Source organism: Thunnus albacares, chromosome 21 (genome assembly GCF_914725855.1).
Source record: "Thunnus albacares chromosome 21, fThuAlb1.1, whole genome shotgun sequence".
NCBI classification, from domain to species: Eukaryota; Metazoa; Chordata; class Actinopteri; order Scombriformes; family Scombridae; genus Thunnus; species Thunnus albacares.
This window is the reverse complement of record NC_058126.1, coordinates 11,692,347-11,709,115: the sequence shown is the minus strand read 5'-3', so window position 1 is coordinate 11,709,115 and position 16,769 is coordinate 11,692,347. Positions and strand designations below refer to the sequence as shown.

The window sequence follows — 16,769 nt, the reverse complement described above, 5'->3', positions numbered from 1 at the left end:
CAAAACTGCTGAGCCATCACTCAACTGCTGCAATTCCATTAAAATACGCTTAGGCTGTGGAACTGAAGGGATTAAAAATAGATGAATAAAAATGTGCCCTCATACTGTTAATACATGATGATAGTCGCCTTTACACAGGGAGGTCACATGGAGTTAACATGTCACTTGAAACCAGACATGTGTTGGGAAATTTTATCTGGACACTGAATGATTTATGAGTGTATTCAATGGTGGTGGGTCCAAACAGCCTTCCCACACTGCTGTTCTGTCTTCTCAAATGCTACTGTGTCACCCTTGGGAATCTTGAATCATACTGGCTTCCTCCCTCACCTGTAGGTAGTAATTATGTCAGAGTGGTTTGGCAGCGTAATCCAATATTTACTAAAATACCAAAGCGGAGGAAGAAGAGCCTGCATTCAAACTTGTGTAAAAGTTTACTTGACTATCGTATTATATGAGCTTACTGTCTTTTACATGAAAAAACACACAAACAAAAACTTTGGTGACTTATTGTGTAGTTTTTAATTACAATTTGATTGGAACCACTACTTAGAGAAACATAATTTTGTAAAATGACAGCACAATATGATCCCACTGAAAGCCAATATACACTCACCAGCAACTTTATTAGGTACACACACCTGTGAAATCTAATGCAATCCAATCCAACGGCTCTGCCATAAATTCTACATTTACAAAGCTTATACGTTTTCAGTTTTTGTTGACATTGTCAGAAAGGTGATAATTCTACTTTATGTTTACTATTGAGGTCATAGTGGGTGATGGTGTACTGGAATGCGTTATATTGAAAAGTGTTCCTAATATTTTGCCCCCTTCATGTATGTTAACGGAGTGGACAAAATATTAGGAACACAATCCGTACATGTAAAATTTATGGCAGAGCTGTTGTATTGGATTACATTAGATTGCACAGATGTACTTAATAAAGTAGCTGTTGTGTATACAGTATATTACTATTGAACTATTGCCAAGGCATAAAGGCATAAATCTCACAAGATGGAAATATCAATGCCTATATCACAGCTCGACTGATAAACTGGCAGAGTAGATACTGTATCAGCTAATGGCTATATATCAGCAATATCAGTAATTATGTCAGTTGATGTAAGTAACAAGAAATTCCAAAGATATTTTTAAGGCAATTTAAAAATAGTGCCCTCATAACATTGTTAGTCCACTGGAGAGCACTTCCTCAACAGCAAAATGCTCCACTTAATCTTGGTCATAGTAATTTAATAATTGCATTTGAGTGATTATTGTCCCTATGTGTTTATCTAGAAAAACCAAAACAAAACTATTGGCTAAACTCTTCATATTGATATTAGCATCAGCCTAAAAAAATCCAGTATTGGTCGAGCTATACCTGAGTAAAACTATGTACTGTAGCTTTAGCTTAGCTTGTTGTAGCCACCACAAACTACTGGTCATACCAGACCATGTAAGGCTGTTGTGGCAAACCACTGAGTACTGTATATTGTATTGAGAGACGGTGGGTTTAATGCTTATGAATTGAACTACTCATTTGTAAGAGGAAGATTGTGTCATTTCTTCTTTAAAAGTTACATATAGCCTTACATATAGCCTTAAGTATGCTAATTAGGTGAAACAAACTAGCAGAAAAAATGTTACAATGGACAGCTGAGGAAGAATTGCACAGGAAAGACAGATAGTAAAAGCAGCAAATTGCAAATGAGACCTTCTGCCTCCTTGTGGAAAGGGGTAATTAAGTTTAACAACTCCACACCAGTCCACATCTGACAAATGAGGTGTCCCCTCCAAAGGTCGACCGTTTAGTTCAAATGAACTCCTCCCTCTCTCTCTCTGCCCCTCTGTCTCATGGACACACACTCCGAGATCATCATTATGGCAGCGGCTACGCATGATATTGCTGAAATGCCTTGCATCAAAAGCCACTTCCTGTCCCAGCTAACCACTTCCCGCTTTTGGGTCCAGATGTGAAAACCGCAGGCCAACCACTGATTAGCACTGTAAAACCTGCTTCGACCCACTCACACCTACAGTACATTCCACACCAGTGATTTCTCCTGCTTCAGTCAATCCCGTACAGCCTGTGATTCTGCTTTTTCAGCAGCGGCTCCCTCTGAACACCACATTTGCTCTGACAGCTATGATAAATGTGGAACTGAGACACCGACATTAACTTATACATGGAACTATGACAAGTTATAAAGTCATGAAAAGACCCTTTTGAGAAGGAACGTGTCTAGAAAACAGATCTTGAAAGTGTCAAAGAAATCAGGAAATGTGTATTACAATGACGGTGGGTTGTTTGTGAAGAGCTACAGCCAGTGTTAGTGGATTGTTATTATAAGACGTGGATCATATACTTATTCCAGTATGTTAGAGCAGATCTAGAAATAACTGCCTCATCTAAATGCTCACATTGGGTGGTTCAGAGATGCTATGTACCTTAAGTTTTCACATTGTCTTTCTGATTGCTTGCAGCAATTATATATTAAATAGATGTCAAGTGCAATGTAATGTAGACAAGCAATGATTACGAAAACAACCATGCATGCAGAGAAAATAGAAGATGAAAGTAGTTCAAATGTGTGTTGTCAGTGTGTTGTGTGTTTGTGTGTTTGAAAGAGAGAAAGAGGGATACAAAGAGAGACAGAGTGCATGCATGAGTGAGTCAGGCCATTGTTCCAGAAAATCTGACCCGAACCCAGGACATCCTGAAAACATTTATGCAACTGTGGTCTTACAAACAATATGCTGTCATCAGAACGACAGCTCAGGTCAGTTTTGCGTGTGTATCTGCATTTCACGATATATGTAATATTCAAAATTTATAGGTTAGTGCTGCTACATGTAGCACATTGCACTTTTATTTTTAACAAAGCCAACATTTCACTTCTCACTGCACCTGCACCTCGTGTGCGTGTGTGTACAGTATGGGTGCTTTTCATTGCTTTAAAACCAGCAACCTGTCACCTGCCTTGAATATTACAAAGCCATTTCTAACTGAACGGACAATGTTGCATGATTTCATGCAGCAGAACAAATTATGTTATATCATGTGGCCCCTGTCTTAGTTCCTGACAGACAGACTAACATGAGGAGCTGAGATGGGGTGATTAAAGTAAATTATGATTGTTAAGAATAATGGTAGCTCCCGTCAGGAGCCTGCTGTGTCACTCATGGAGACTTAAGTATAGACATAGCCTCGAAAGTTGCCTGAGCATCATGTACCACACTTGCTGCCAGATTGCACAAAGCCCACTGATTGGTGTCTACTTTCTTATACAATCAACATAGTTGGGGTTATAATAGCTTTCTCATACCATGACCTGGCTTTCACCTTAAGAAAAAGAGGGCATTCTCCTGATATATCTGCAGTCATGTTGCTCTTTCTCACCTTTGGGCTACAAAATTTTTTTTTTAGATCTATGACACGATACACCATATGTTTCCCAAGTTAAGCCAGGAAGCCTCAAAGACAGCTTACATTCACACATATTCATCTACAACACTCTCGGGGTCCAACCACAATAGCAGGCATTCATGCATGCATTCCTTTATGTACACAAACAGGGTGAACACGCACACAGGCAACCAGAGAAACAAGTTTTATTCACTCATTCTATATTGTCTTTCCAGACATGAAAGAATGTAAACACAAGATTGGAGGTGGAGGCTTGTGTGGCTTTAAACACAAACTTCAGCAATGTGAGCATGGCTTTCCACTTAAGATGCTAATTTGGCTGGGGCTCTGGGGAGCGGAAATAGAGCTAACTGTAATTACCTGGTCTGATCTGTATGGGAAACACATAAACACAAGATGGAGGTTCTGCAGACTGTTAACCCCTTACTTAACTTGTCTCATTATGACATGTTATTTCATTTGGAGCATTGAATCTGGCAAAGTTAACGTGGTAAGCGTTGGTGTCAAATATGAGTTTGTGTTTCTCCTGAAGTCCTTCAGCAAAACACTACAACAGCACTGTCCTCCCTCCAAAATTAGAAGATCAATTTAGATGAGATTAAGATTTGTCACATATTTTTTCTTCAAAGACAATAGTCTACCAAAGCTGGCACAAAACTACAAGAGTTCATTAAAAAACACCTGTGTGAGTCTGAAACTCAACGCCACAGCAGTTTTGCACAACTTTGAAGCATAAAAGCCCCTGTCAATCAACCAGTCAGCGCTCAGTCCGTATGCTGTCTGTGGACAGACCATCATCCTTTGTCTCCCCCAGCCTTAATGACATTATACCGAAATCCCCTAGTCATCCATTCCCATTCATTGCTACTACATCCCTCTCTCCCTCCCTCCTCTGATGCATTCCTCCTCTAATCCCTTCATCCAAATCCCCAGATGACCTTTCAGAGATGGGCTTGCATGTTAATTGGTGTGTTAAAAGGAGATGACTTTATAGTATCCACAGTCAAAGTTGAATATGAAGCTGTCATTTGACAAAGGCAGTAGGTTTGACAATGTGTTTATAATCATATGATCACGTTAGAAATCTGTGGGCCAAATAATAACCAGAACTATTCCTCTCTCATTAATAAAATATTACATTGGCAAGTAAAATATAATCAGGCAGATCTGTCATTCAGAAATGCATAATCAACATCAGAGACAATGCTGCCTGTTGTTGACCCAGTGCACAGGGGAGGCAAGATGACTATCTCTTCCGCCACTTGTGACTTTTCGAACAACTGAGCCACACCGTCCAATTGATTTCACCCACTCACGCATGCATGAATTAGTCACGGTTATCACCAGCAGACATCACCCCCTCCCCTGAATGAGCGAGGTTACAAAAGTCAACTTTGCGTAACCATCAGATATATCAGCCAAAGGGAGTCTGTGGACTAGAGAATGCCATCCTCAGCTGGTTCTGCTATGCCAGGTTCACAAGCTGAATCATGTATGATCTCACTTCAAACATTTTAAATGATATATTTTTCTAGATTATCTTAAAAAAAGCATAAATGCAGTATTTACCATATTAGACCTGTGGCGATCTCCCTCCATCAGTGACTTCCATTTGAGATTGGAAACTCTCTAGTATAAGGGAAACGGTCTCTTCCTCCAGTGTTATTTCAGCCCTTGTAGCACTTGCTCTCTGCAACTGCCCTGTCCTGTTCTCTTCCCTTTCTGCTCTACCCCACAGCGGATGCCCCCCCTATCCAATGCAGACACCGCTCCACACCCCTAACTATTCAACAGCATAACACAAATACACACAATCTGCACCTGGTGGACAGCAGGGGAAAGTCATTATTTGTATGTGAGCGTATACATTGTGTGTATGTGACTGTGTGTGAGACAGAGATTGCTGTTAGAGAGTGAGGGATGTCTACATGAATCACAACGTTCAAACATTTCTTTACTTGCAGATAATTCCAGCAGTATCAGATCCCAGCAACATTTATAAAACTCCTCAAAGTTTCCATTTGGTGCTAAAAAATACATTTCATCTTAAAACGGCAGCTTCAACACTAATCCCCACATCCTATCTCAGCTTCCATCTCACTGCCCCGAGGCTTGTGGCTGAAGACAGAGAGGAGATGACACTTGTGTCCTGAGGAGATAAGAGCCTGGTCTACCCTCAGGGATCCTGAGAGCCTATGCAAGATATACTCAGCAGGCCCTCGTCATAATACGCACTAACACACATACAAATGCATGGGCACACACACTAAGCCAAATAACAGTACATAGGCATAGTTTCGTTTCTGAGCAAATTTTATGATAGTGAATGTTGTTGGGATCATTACAGGAAGGGCAATGTGTGTTGCTAAGTAACCTGCACATTGTTTTATTGACAACGCAGTGTGCTGTGGTTTCAGGCATGTAGTCAAGTCAAGGTGTTACATAAGATTACAGATCCAGACTCACACAACGACTGGCAGATTATTTACTAGACTTGCATGCAACAATTTGCATGCACCTACGAGTGTGTACACTTAAACGCCGTGTCACACCCAACCTGGAAAACATTACAGCCAATTCTACTTGTTATAGCATACTGCCCTCCAGGCTTGTACTCTGGATTTTTATCTCAATCAGAGTTTTTATCAAGTTTAGTCATTAGCACAGATAAAATAATTATAGTAGGTGACTTTAATATTACTGTGAATGTTGATAATGACAGCCTTAGCACTGTGTTTATCATATTATTAGACTGAATTGGCTTCTCTCAGAGTATAAATAAACCCACTCACTGTTTTAACCACACCCTCGACCTTGTTCTGGCATATGGCATCGAAATTGAACATTTAATAGCCTTTCAACAGAATCCTCTTTCATCTTTTTTTTCAATAACTTTCAAATTCTTCTTACTGGACTACTTGCAATTAGACAATAAATGTCTTCACAAGAAGTCTATCTGATAGTGCTATGGCTAAATTGAAGGAAGTGATTCTATCTATTCAATGCCATGTCTCAATAGAACAGAGGAATCTTATGCTAACTTTAGTTCCTCCCAAACTGATCATCTTGTTGATAGTGCTGCAGGCTTACTGTGAATGACACTCAACTCTATTGCCCCTTGAAAAGAGAAGATAATAAAACAAATGAGGTTAATTCCATTGTATAACTCCCAAATCTGCAAATTAAAGCAAACATTGCCTAAACTTGAAAACACATAGCGTTCCACCACACTGGAAGAATCTTGCTTAGTCAAGCAAGATAGTCTTAAAACATACAGGAAGGCCCTCAGTAATGCCAGAGCTGCCCATTACTCATCATTAATAGAGAAAAATAAAAACAAACCTGGGTTCCTTTTCAGCACTTTGGCCAGGCTGATAAAGAGTCATAACTCTATTGATCCATGTTTTCCTATAGCTCTCAGTAGTAACAACTTCATGAGCTTCTTTAATGATTACATTCTAACTATAAGAGACAAAATTCATCACCTCCTGCCCTCAACTGGCACAGATTTATCCCCAAACACAGGAACCTTAGAAACAGCTGTTAAACCTGGTGTATATTTAGACTGTTTTCCCCCAATCGACCTTCCCGAACTTACTTCAACTATTTCTTCATCTAAACCATCAACCTGTCTCTTAGACCCCATCGCAACATGGTTGCTTAAAGAAGTTTTACCCTTAGTTAGCACTTCTTTATGATCAATCTGTCTTTAGTAACAGGCTGTGTACCACAGTCCTTTAAAGTAGCTGTGATGAAACATCTTCTTAAAAAGCCTATTCTCGATTCAGGTGTCCCAACAAGTCTCTAAAGACTCTTCAGCTGATCCAGAATGCAGCTGCATGTGTACTAGGAAAAGAGATCATATTTCTCCCATATTAGCTTCTCTGCTCTGGCTCCCTGTAAAATCCAGAAGAGAATTTAAAATCCTTCTCCTCACTTACAAAGCCCTTAATGGTCAGGCACCATCAGAGCTCATACTTCCCTATTATCCCACTTAAACACTGCGCTCCCAGAATGCAGGCTTACTTATGGTTTGTAGAGTCTCAAAAAGTAGAATGGGAGGCAGAGCCTTCAGCTATCAGGCTCCTCTCCTGTGGAACCATCTTCCAGTTTGGGTCTGGTAGGCAGACACCCTCTCTACGTTTAAGAGTAGGCTTAAAACTTTCCTTTCTCATAAAGCTTTTAGTTAGGGCTGGCTCAGGCTTGTCCCCTAGTTATGTATGCTGCTATAAGCCTCGACTGCCAGGGCACTTCCCATGATGCACTGAGCTCCTCTCTCCTCCTCTCCATCTCCATCTGTATGCATTTATGTCCCATTAATGCATGTTACTAACTCAGCATCTTCTCTCTTCCATAGTTTTGTGCTTTCTTGTCTCTCTCCTCCTGTTACTTTCTGCACGTATTTCTGCGTCCGGAGCTACAGAATCTGGATCTGTGATTGCAATTGATTAGTCTAATTATTATTATTACTACTATTATTATTATTTTTACTATACATCTCTATGTGGAACTTGTATTGTTCCACTTCCACTATTGGATTATTCCTCCCCCCTCTCTTTCTCTCTCAACCCAACCAGTTGAGGCAGATGGCCATCCACCTAGAGCCCAGTTCTGCTCAAAGTTTATTCCCGTTAAAAGGGAGTTTTTCTTTGCTGCTGTTGCCAAGTGCTTGCTCACTGGGGAATGATGGGTCTCTGTAAATAATATTGTAAAGAGTATGGTCTAAACTTGCTCTATATGAAAAGTGCCCTGGATGAGGTAACTTCTGTTATGATTTGGTGTTATATAAATAAAACTGACTTGACTTGACTCCCTCACTGTCTCTCTTACCAAACAAATACATGCAAAGTATGTGCTGACGGGGCTACAGAGCCATGATCTGTCCAGACTTGCTCTTTAATATCACTTCATCAAGAGAAAAACACATTTGACATCCCTGAACACTTACAACATCCCAGAATAACGCAATAAATGTTTGATTAACTCCCACGCACAAAGGTTTCCTCCGTAGTGAAGCACAAAGAGCCCACCCAATTCATATTATACACACACATTTCAGAAAGGCCATTTATTTGACATGTCCTCACATGAACCTCTCCTGTCTCCAGTGAGTGTCCCTCCGGTGGTAAAATAAAGGACCTTCCAGGTCTAATTTGAGCTTCTCTGGCTGTATATCTGAGAATGTGTGGATGTGTGTGTGGCTGCAAGCCTGTGGTCACAAAGACAAAGGGGGCTTTCTTTATTCCAGAGAAATCGGAGTCCTGCATCCTCTATACAATGTTACACACACATACAGTATACTCACACATAAACTACAGTAATGTGATGAAAGGGAAAATTCTAGCAGTGCCAAAGATCAAGTGAATTTTTGCACCTTCATCGATTGGGAAACCTTGGCTGGTTTTAAATCACAGCATTTTGTTAAGTGTCAAGTCTCCTTTTTGTCCCATGAAACTAGCCCGATAATGGCTTTGCTATTCATGCCTAATTAACAAGTCACCGAGGACCACATACGCTCCTCCAGTGAGCCTAAGATTTATTATATCCACTCTCTCAGGGGAGAGTTTCTCTGTGTGCCTGTGAGTGTGCAGAAAAAAGTCAGATAATCAGTAATAACCTGATATTTTCACCAGGCTTGACAGAACTGCATCCAGTGTTTCTGCATTTCCTGCACACGTCATTAGGTAAACACTGCAGTGTAGTTTACGCCTGAAAGATAAATTACGACTATTTTCAGTGCTTATCTGTCATACTACAAAAAGAAAAAATCATTGTCCATTGTTTTTTCCTCTCACTGATTTCAATAGTAACATGCAGTGTGCTTAATATCCACTTGTGACCTAAGTGACCTGTTTTTGACCTCCGAGACACAGACCTACTCATACACACAGTCACCTCTCAGCTCAGTGATGCTTCAATCCACTTCATATGATAACCTGTAACATTCCCACTGTGGACAAACAACAGGGCCAATTGATGCTTAAGGTGCTATATCACCATGTTTTCCCTGCACTGAGCTTCAGGCTCATGACTGACTTGTTTTGTTGTACAATGTTAACACTGAGTGCAAAGTGTTAAACCTCAAACTAAACAAAACATAGACAGAGCGGAGTTGCATATATATAATGTAAATAATTGTATATGTAAAACATGAGCCATACTTGAGGTAGATTATGGTGACAACCTGACTATGAGGCGCTATGATGAACTGCAGCACATGCTCCACTTCTGTCAAATAGTCTAATTTATTACTGATTCCATTAGCTGCTGATGCCTGAAATATATACTGTTCTTTCCCATTGTATACTTACTCATATTCCCATCCCCATGGTGTTCCCCATCAACTATGTCATCTTGTTTAGTAAAAGAAAAACCTTCAGTCTCTTTCTTTTAGCTGAAAACATTTAGAAAAGCACCTCTGCTGACTTTATGTCAAGTTGCTGCCATGCTTTTCTCCATCCCACAACCACACTCCACCCCTTTGCCTGCACTGAGAAGGGCCAACTGGAAATAAAGCGCAGGAGATCAAAATAAGGTTCAAGACAGATGCTTGGAGCTGGTCCTGTCAATGGTGAAACCATCCTGGTGTGCCTCTGTCTCTGCTTTGCCTTTTGAAGTTAGGTTCATACCTTTGGCCCAAGGTGGAGTCCAGATGTCGGACTGCATGCAGAGACTTGCAAAGCAAAGATACAGATAGAGAAAACAAGAGGAAACGCCCCTCTTGCTTGCTCACCATTTGGTTTTGGGGGTCATAAAGCTTGGAATCTCGTTGCCAATATATCAAAGATATTAACAGCTGTGTCAGTAATGGCGATCCATCAACATGAAAGATTTTGCATCTGGCTACCATAACCGCAGACTGAAGGCAAGTCATGTTATTGGTTGGCATGTAAAACCTCACAGTTTTATTGTGGTTTCTGATGTCATGTGTATACTATACATCATTTTTGGCCCAAATATTAATAAATTAAAAGATCAGAAGTGTTTTTTTCACCCATGTATTGTGCCGGTGTAGCCTTCCCTAGCACTACATCATCAACAACAACAACAGCCATTATTCATGCCAAAGCACATGGACACGCAAAGACCTGGAGATACTGTGCATCTATTCTTCTAGCTGTCTTAATTGGTAAAGAAAAAGCAGAGAAATTGTTCAGTGAATCCATAAATGTTGGTAAAGTTAAACTTGTCCTTCATGGAGAAATTGTATCACCTGTTCTCTTTTGCCTTCTCTGTATTTGCGCAGTCCAGTTGATTAATACTTTCAAGAGACAAGATGATGATATATGGCAAAGAATTGTCCTCCGGAGAAGTTCCTCAGGCTGCAACTGCTGTATTGAAAAATGGTCTTAATTGTACCCATTGGAATGTAAGGTCTTAAGGTTAAAGAGGTCCCTGCCATTCCACCTCCATTCTCCGCAAATCTGTCAAGAAAACCTAAACTTTTCAGGATCCTCATAACGATGACCTGCCCGTTAAGCCGGAGCAACAACAATATAACAGAAGATAACTTCGACTTCTGTTGTTGACTTAAGCTTGGGCTAATACAGCTCTGTTATGCTGCAGAATAGTGCTCTGCAAAGAGCTCAGACCTGATTAGCTGGTCTGATTAACACACTGGCATTGCGTTTGAGACAGTGTGTAAAATTCTGTCTGGCTTGACTCATTATCAACAGTGATCAGAGGCAGGTCCATCAGGGCCTTCTGTCAGAGCAGCTTAACCCCCCTCCACACTCGGGATTAGACACAGCGTTGGCGCCACTCCACGGACCGCTTGTCCTCTCAGTTGGGGTGCTGCACCCCTAAAACCCGAACCCCCACCGCATAACCCTCGTTAACTGGCAGGTCAACGCATGCCCGTCATTAACCTTGTGGTTCTTGTTTGTGTTACTCGAGGTAGTTCTCAAAGTGTCATTTCATGCAGAGGTGGCAGATGCCATTAAAGCAGCCCAGCTCCTGCTCCTGATGGAGGTCTGATGATTGGAAACAGATGTTTTTCTGCAGACCTGCTGCACACAGCGTCTGATTGTGTGACTTTAGACACAAGGTGCAATAAAAACTACAACAAAGAAGGGTTTTGTAAAAACACATCCTTTGGTTATAAATGTTTTAGTATGCATTATCTACATGTGAAACTACAGTACCAGATCTCTGTTTACACTTGTGATACCCTCATCATTGCACGGTAGGACAATGAATGATTGTTTTTCTGCAGTTCACTTAAAAACAGGAACGATACTCCCCCATAACTCCCTCCTGTTCTTTTTTTCTCTGATCAGATTTCTTGCAGGGAGTTGATGCATGCTTGGAGCCAGTGCTATCTAGCTGACCTTGGTTCCTTTGGAGCAAGAGTGTAGCAGGGCCAGGAGCCCACAGAGAGAAGTATGTGGGGGACTGGCCAATTGTTACCATGCATCAAAAAGACTCAGAGGGAGAGTTTACAGTACATTTACTGCCTATAATGACAAATGAGCGCTATTTATGTAGCTTTGTTCAACGTGAATTGGAGGCAGGGTGCTCCATGTCATGTTATTGATGTTGCAGTCGTTACTAAATGCAGCATTTTACATGTTCATTTACTGTATGCCACTGATCTGCTTTTGACTTGCTGCCAGACTACTAGGAATTCCTGAAACAGGATCCCTTCTTGTGTGATGTTCTTCAAGGCTTTGCCCAATTTCTTTATTCCCATTAAACGCTTAGGGGTAGATATGATATCACTGTCTTTTTTTGAAAAGCAGTGAATTTTATTTAAGACCAGGATCATATTGTAAAAACATCATTATTGTTATCATTGTATGTCTCTTTTCTCTGCAGCTTTGTAACTTTGTGCTGAAGATCTAACCCTGGCAGGAAAAAAAATGTTGGCAAAATTTGACTTTGATGGATAAAGTAATAAAGGTCATTATTACAACATCTAGGAACATTTTGAGATTTTTGATGACACCAGTTATCAAAGTCTTTTGCCTTTGCTTTTTGGCAAACTTTGCTCTTGCTGACAACAACACAATCACTGAGAGCAAATCAAGATTTGTTTACCTGCCTGTTTGTACACAAAATATTACTGGCAATTAAAGGAGTTACATCCCTATAGGGGCAGAAATCATAACTTAACATTGCCAATAATAACCAATACATGATGTATTACAAGACAGTTATCTATGAAAGCTCATGTCTAAATGAAGAGAAAATAACAAATCTGAATCAATCATACATTTTATTTCATCAATGCATTTTGACATGCCTTCAGTTTAACAGAACTATTGGCTTTTTATAACACATTCAACATGTGTGCCATATAAACATCAAACAGCCATAAACTGGTTAATAAATAACTGTCAGAGAGCAAATTAGTTCTAAATACAGGCTAGCATCTATGTAAGTAGTCAGTAATGTCCTGCAAGGAACTGCATTGCAATGGCCTTAAAGATTTGTTAAGGGTTTTGGCTGATGTAATCTAAAAGCTTAATGTCAGAGAGTGTTACCTTATTATTTCGCAATAATACCAAGTATTTGTGACAAATGCAAAAGCTAGTATTGCACTTCTGTTCAGTTAGCTTTTCTGCTTCGTCATGACATGTACTTTGTCAGTTTTGATCGACATTAGCATCTTTGTGGCAGCAGCAATTACAGTATATTATCTTATATTGCTAAATTGGATGATTGGTGCGTAGAAACAGCTGACACTGTCTTTTCCCAACACGTCCCCACCCAACACTAAACCATATAGTGTAGTAAGACTACACCATGAGCACCTGTTAACAAACTGCACAAGCAAATAATTTGCCCCTCTTGATACTCAAATTGCTACTATAATCTGTGCTCTCATCAGCCAGTGGATTATCACAGCTTGGGGGCGACAGACCTGTCTGTCTGTTTGGTGCCCACAGCTGCAGACAGCTGTCCTAACATGGCCGCTCGTCTCTGTAGAAAAACCACTGGCCTAGCAAGTCACAGCTCATCACACACAGACACTGACACACAGGCAGAAGCAGGGAATTCACTGTGTGTATGTGTGTTTGTGATCGGTCAAGCGGTTCAGTTTGTGCTCGTCAAAGCCCCTGGGCAGAGAGGGGTGAGAGGATGGGTGGCGGTCAGGCCAATGGGATGTTATCTCATCTCCCTTGGGTGGGATCCAGGTCTTTGCAGGCCTGATGAGGAGCAGAGGAAATTAAACCACTCGCTTTTGTCACGGGTTTAAGGATCACAGAGAGTGAGGGAGAGAAATAAGTCACTCAGTGTGTGTCTTTGTGTGTGTGTATTTTTGTAGCCGTGCAGGGTGGAGCAGGGTCATCCACTCTTCAGACTAAAGCGATATCATCTTCCCAACCTCCGTTTCACCTTGATAAACCTCCGCCTTTGTAACTCAAACCTCCGGAGACACTTTTTTTCTCACCTCTGAAGCATGCACTGTTGCTACTGAGGTTGCTTTTCCTGTATGGTCGGCACTTTTACGTCTACGTGAGAACGGTAGCAAGTTTTCCTCTCTCCCATACTATGTGTCACAGATTTCACAGCGATATCGTTGGGTGAAAAGGTGACTTGTTTTCTTGCTGTTTTCTCTCAAGGCAGAATAATTATACCTCCCCAGGACACCAAATGACAAACGCTTCAAAAAACTTGATATATTTTTTTTTTGTTCTGTTTTAATTTTCCGCTGTTTATATTAACAGTGAGTGATTGCATCCCTCTTGGCATTCTGAATTAGATTATGACAAATGTGGTCTTCAATCATCAGCGCTGCATTTATTGCCAGAAATTCATGCTCAAACTGGTCTGTCTTGTGACAGCATCTTGCATCGTCTTCTTTGACATAATAAAAAGCAATCAGCACTCAATTCCCATCTCCAACATCTGAATAACATGTGAGGAGTTTCATTCAAAAATCAATTTAAAACTGTCAATTCAAACAAACTGTCAATCAGCACCAACAGATCACTGTATTTCTCTCATTTCATTACAGTGTTTCAGCAGCCAGGTGAAGATCTTTTTTTTTTACAATTACACAAAGTGGGATGAAAAATCATATTTTACAGAAAGCCTACCGATAAGAAAGCACTGCCAGATAATACCCTGCTAATAAGGAGAGTAAGTTCCAAACTAAATTTTCCATGACCCTAGAATGACCCAAAACATCATTTTCTATAAAACTTCACACACAAGCAAAAGATAGCAGTCTCCATCTTGCTTCTTCTTCTCACCCTCTAACAGTGTGTGTATAACCAGCAACCACACACTGTAGGAATGCTGCTAAACAAATCTGCCAACCCTAGACACATTACAGGCAATGTAATGACGCCTCCTGAGAGACACAAGCCCATTTCTGGGGTCCATTGAAATGAATCCATTAATTTGTACACATTTGATCTCATGCCAAGAAAGAGACAATGCAAATGTAACATGAAAAACTGCAAAAGTAAGACTGTGAAAGTAATTGTGGAGCTTTTTAAGCACTACAACGACACTAAAATATATCCAAAAGAAATATGGAATAACACTAAATCTCACACATTTAAGCAAACTTTGTATTAATACTGAAAATATACTTTCTTAATTGTAATATTATGCCAATGCAAAAACATGCAGTAATAATAATAATAATAACAGTGTAGCAGGAACAGCATATCATTTATTCTTATAGCTATATTGCCTCTATAATCTTCACCACCATGACAACCAAGCAAGATATAGCATGGTGTTGGATTACAACCCTTCTTCCGTTCTCGATAGATAATTCGCTTTGCAATTATAGTTACATAATTGCCATCTCGTTAAAATTATGGGGAGCTTCAGGTGATGGTATGTTAGGAGTGACTGACAGCCTCAAGGCGTTCATCTAACTTAACATCACAGGAAATAGATGCGCTCAAAGACTTTATCGCCCGTTTTTTTTTTTTCTGATAAAACTCGGGTGCCAACTTTTGCATTCGCTTCTCGGGAAGTTTGCAGCACCTGACAACCCGCCGCTGTGCAACACAGACACAGTGCCGTTTGGCTCAAGCGCAATAATTAATGCGTTAAAGTAGCAGCACTCAAAATGCTGTTTTGAATGTCCGGGAAGCTTCTGACTGCCTAACAGAAATTAAAAATAAAGCCTACCTTTATTGCCTGTGAGCGTTCTGAAGTCGCAGATGTGACAAGTGTATTCCTGCCAGTGTGAAAAGTTTACTTTTATTCCTCTGCGGGCTTCACGTACAGAGAGCCATGCCTCCAAACAATCTTCTGATCCATCGCCTGTTCTGCAGAGAGGCGCTGGTGCTGCACTCACACAAACACAGCTCGGCTCAGCTCTCGCACAGACCAGCTCCAGTTCGCTCCAGCAGGCACCTACAAGTAAACTGAGCCCCTCCAGCGGTGACATCATGAGTCACTATAGCAACTCTGACTCCACCCCAGTCCAGAGCTGAACTTACCTGTCTGACTACCTAATTTTCACAACTCTTTTCTACTTGCTCTGGATAGCAACAACAAATGCAAGCTGATTTTTCATAGATAGATCAGCTGTTGATTTAAATTGATGGATAAAATGCACACATGTACCCAACTCCCTCTCCCCTAAAAAAAACCACACACACACACACACACACACACACTGGCAAGTTGATTGGAGTAACACATCCCCATCATCCCTGCTGATAGATATTACCTATGCAAATCTACAGAGTTCATGATCAGTGCAGTGAATTGAAACAGCATCTCATGAAAAGGGTTTACTTTGCATGTGGGCAGGCTGTGTGGGCTGCACTGAAAACAGCACACAAAATCCCTCTTGCACAATGCCCCGTACCATTGCCTGGAGCTCCCCTGTGGCTCGGTGCCAGTCTCACCATTACCTCGATTGTTTTGGCTACAAAGCCAGCTTGCCCCTCCCTTTTGTCTTCTCTGACCCGGCGCAAACAAAACAGACAATGACCAGGTGAGCCAAATGTCCACCTCCAGACTCCCTAAGCATCACCCTCCCCCATCAACCCACTTGACTTCAAAAAAGCTGAGGCACGAGGAGACTTTATTATCTGTAAAAGCTCCTGTACAACACTAGGAAATGTATATTTTATACATCATACTGTAGTCTGGATTATACAAATCAGTCTCAAGTTATATGCGGGTCCAATTACAGTGATTAAAACAAGCTATGGAGGGTCTATCCAATTCAAACTGTTTGTGGCTCACATGTTTTCTACTTCTTCACAAAAACACCACCTCATATTCTCACTGCAGCTGTGGGAGGGAAACGTGACAGGCAGATTTATAGGATGGACTTCACATTCAACCTGCGGCAAAAAAGAAGAGGAAATAGTTTTGCACTGTTGCCTCAGTCTGCAGAGGAAAATAAAAATAC

General features: G+C 40.8%; 1 protein-coding gene across 22 annotated transcripts in view; it reads right to left on the bottom strand.

Annotated features, from left to right (window-relative positions):
• si:ch211-285f17.1 (sickle tail protein homolog) overlaps positions 1-16,769 on the bottom strand; it is a 113,676-nt gene that overhangs the window by 30,092 nt on the left and 66,815 nt on the right. For 2 of the 22 annotated variants that reach the window (XM_044339445.1, XM_044339446.1), the window contains exon 1: positions 15,530-15,765. The exons of 19 other annotated variants lie outside the window; for them this stretch is intronic. Coding sequence is in view for 1 of the 3 variants with exons in the window: in XM_044339444.1 (XP_044195379.1) it covers positions 5,000-5,029 (30 nt within the window). In the remaining 2 variants the exon portion in view is untranslated. Of the gene's footprint in view, positions 1-4,999; positions 5,130-15,529; positions 15,766-16,769 lie in introns of those variants that run through there. One more of the 22 variants, XM_044339444.1, reaches the window with a different exon arrangement.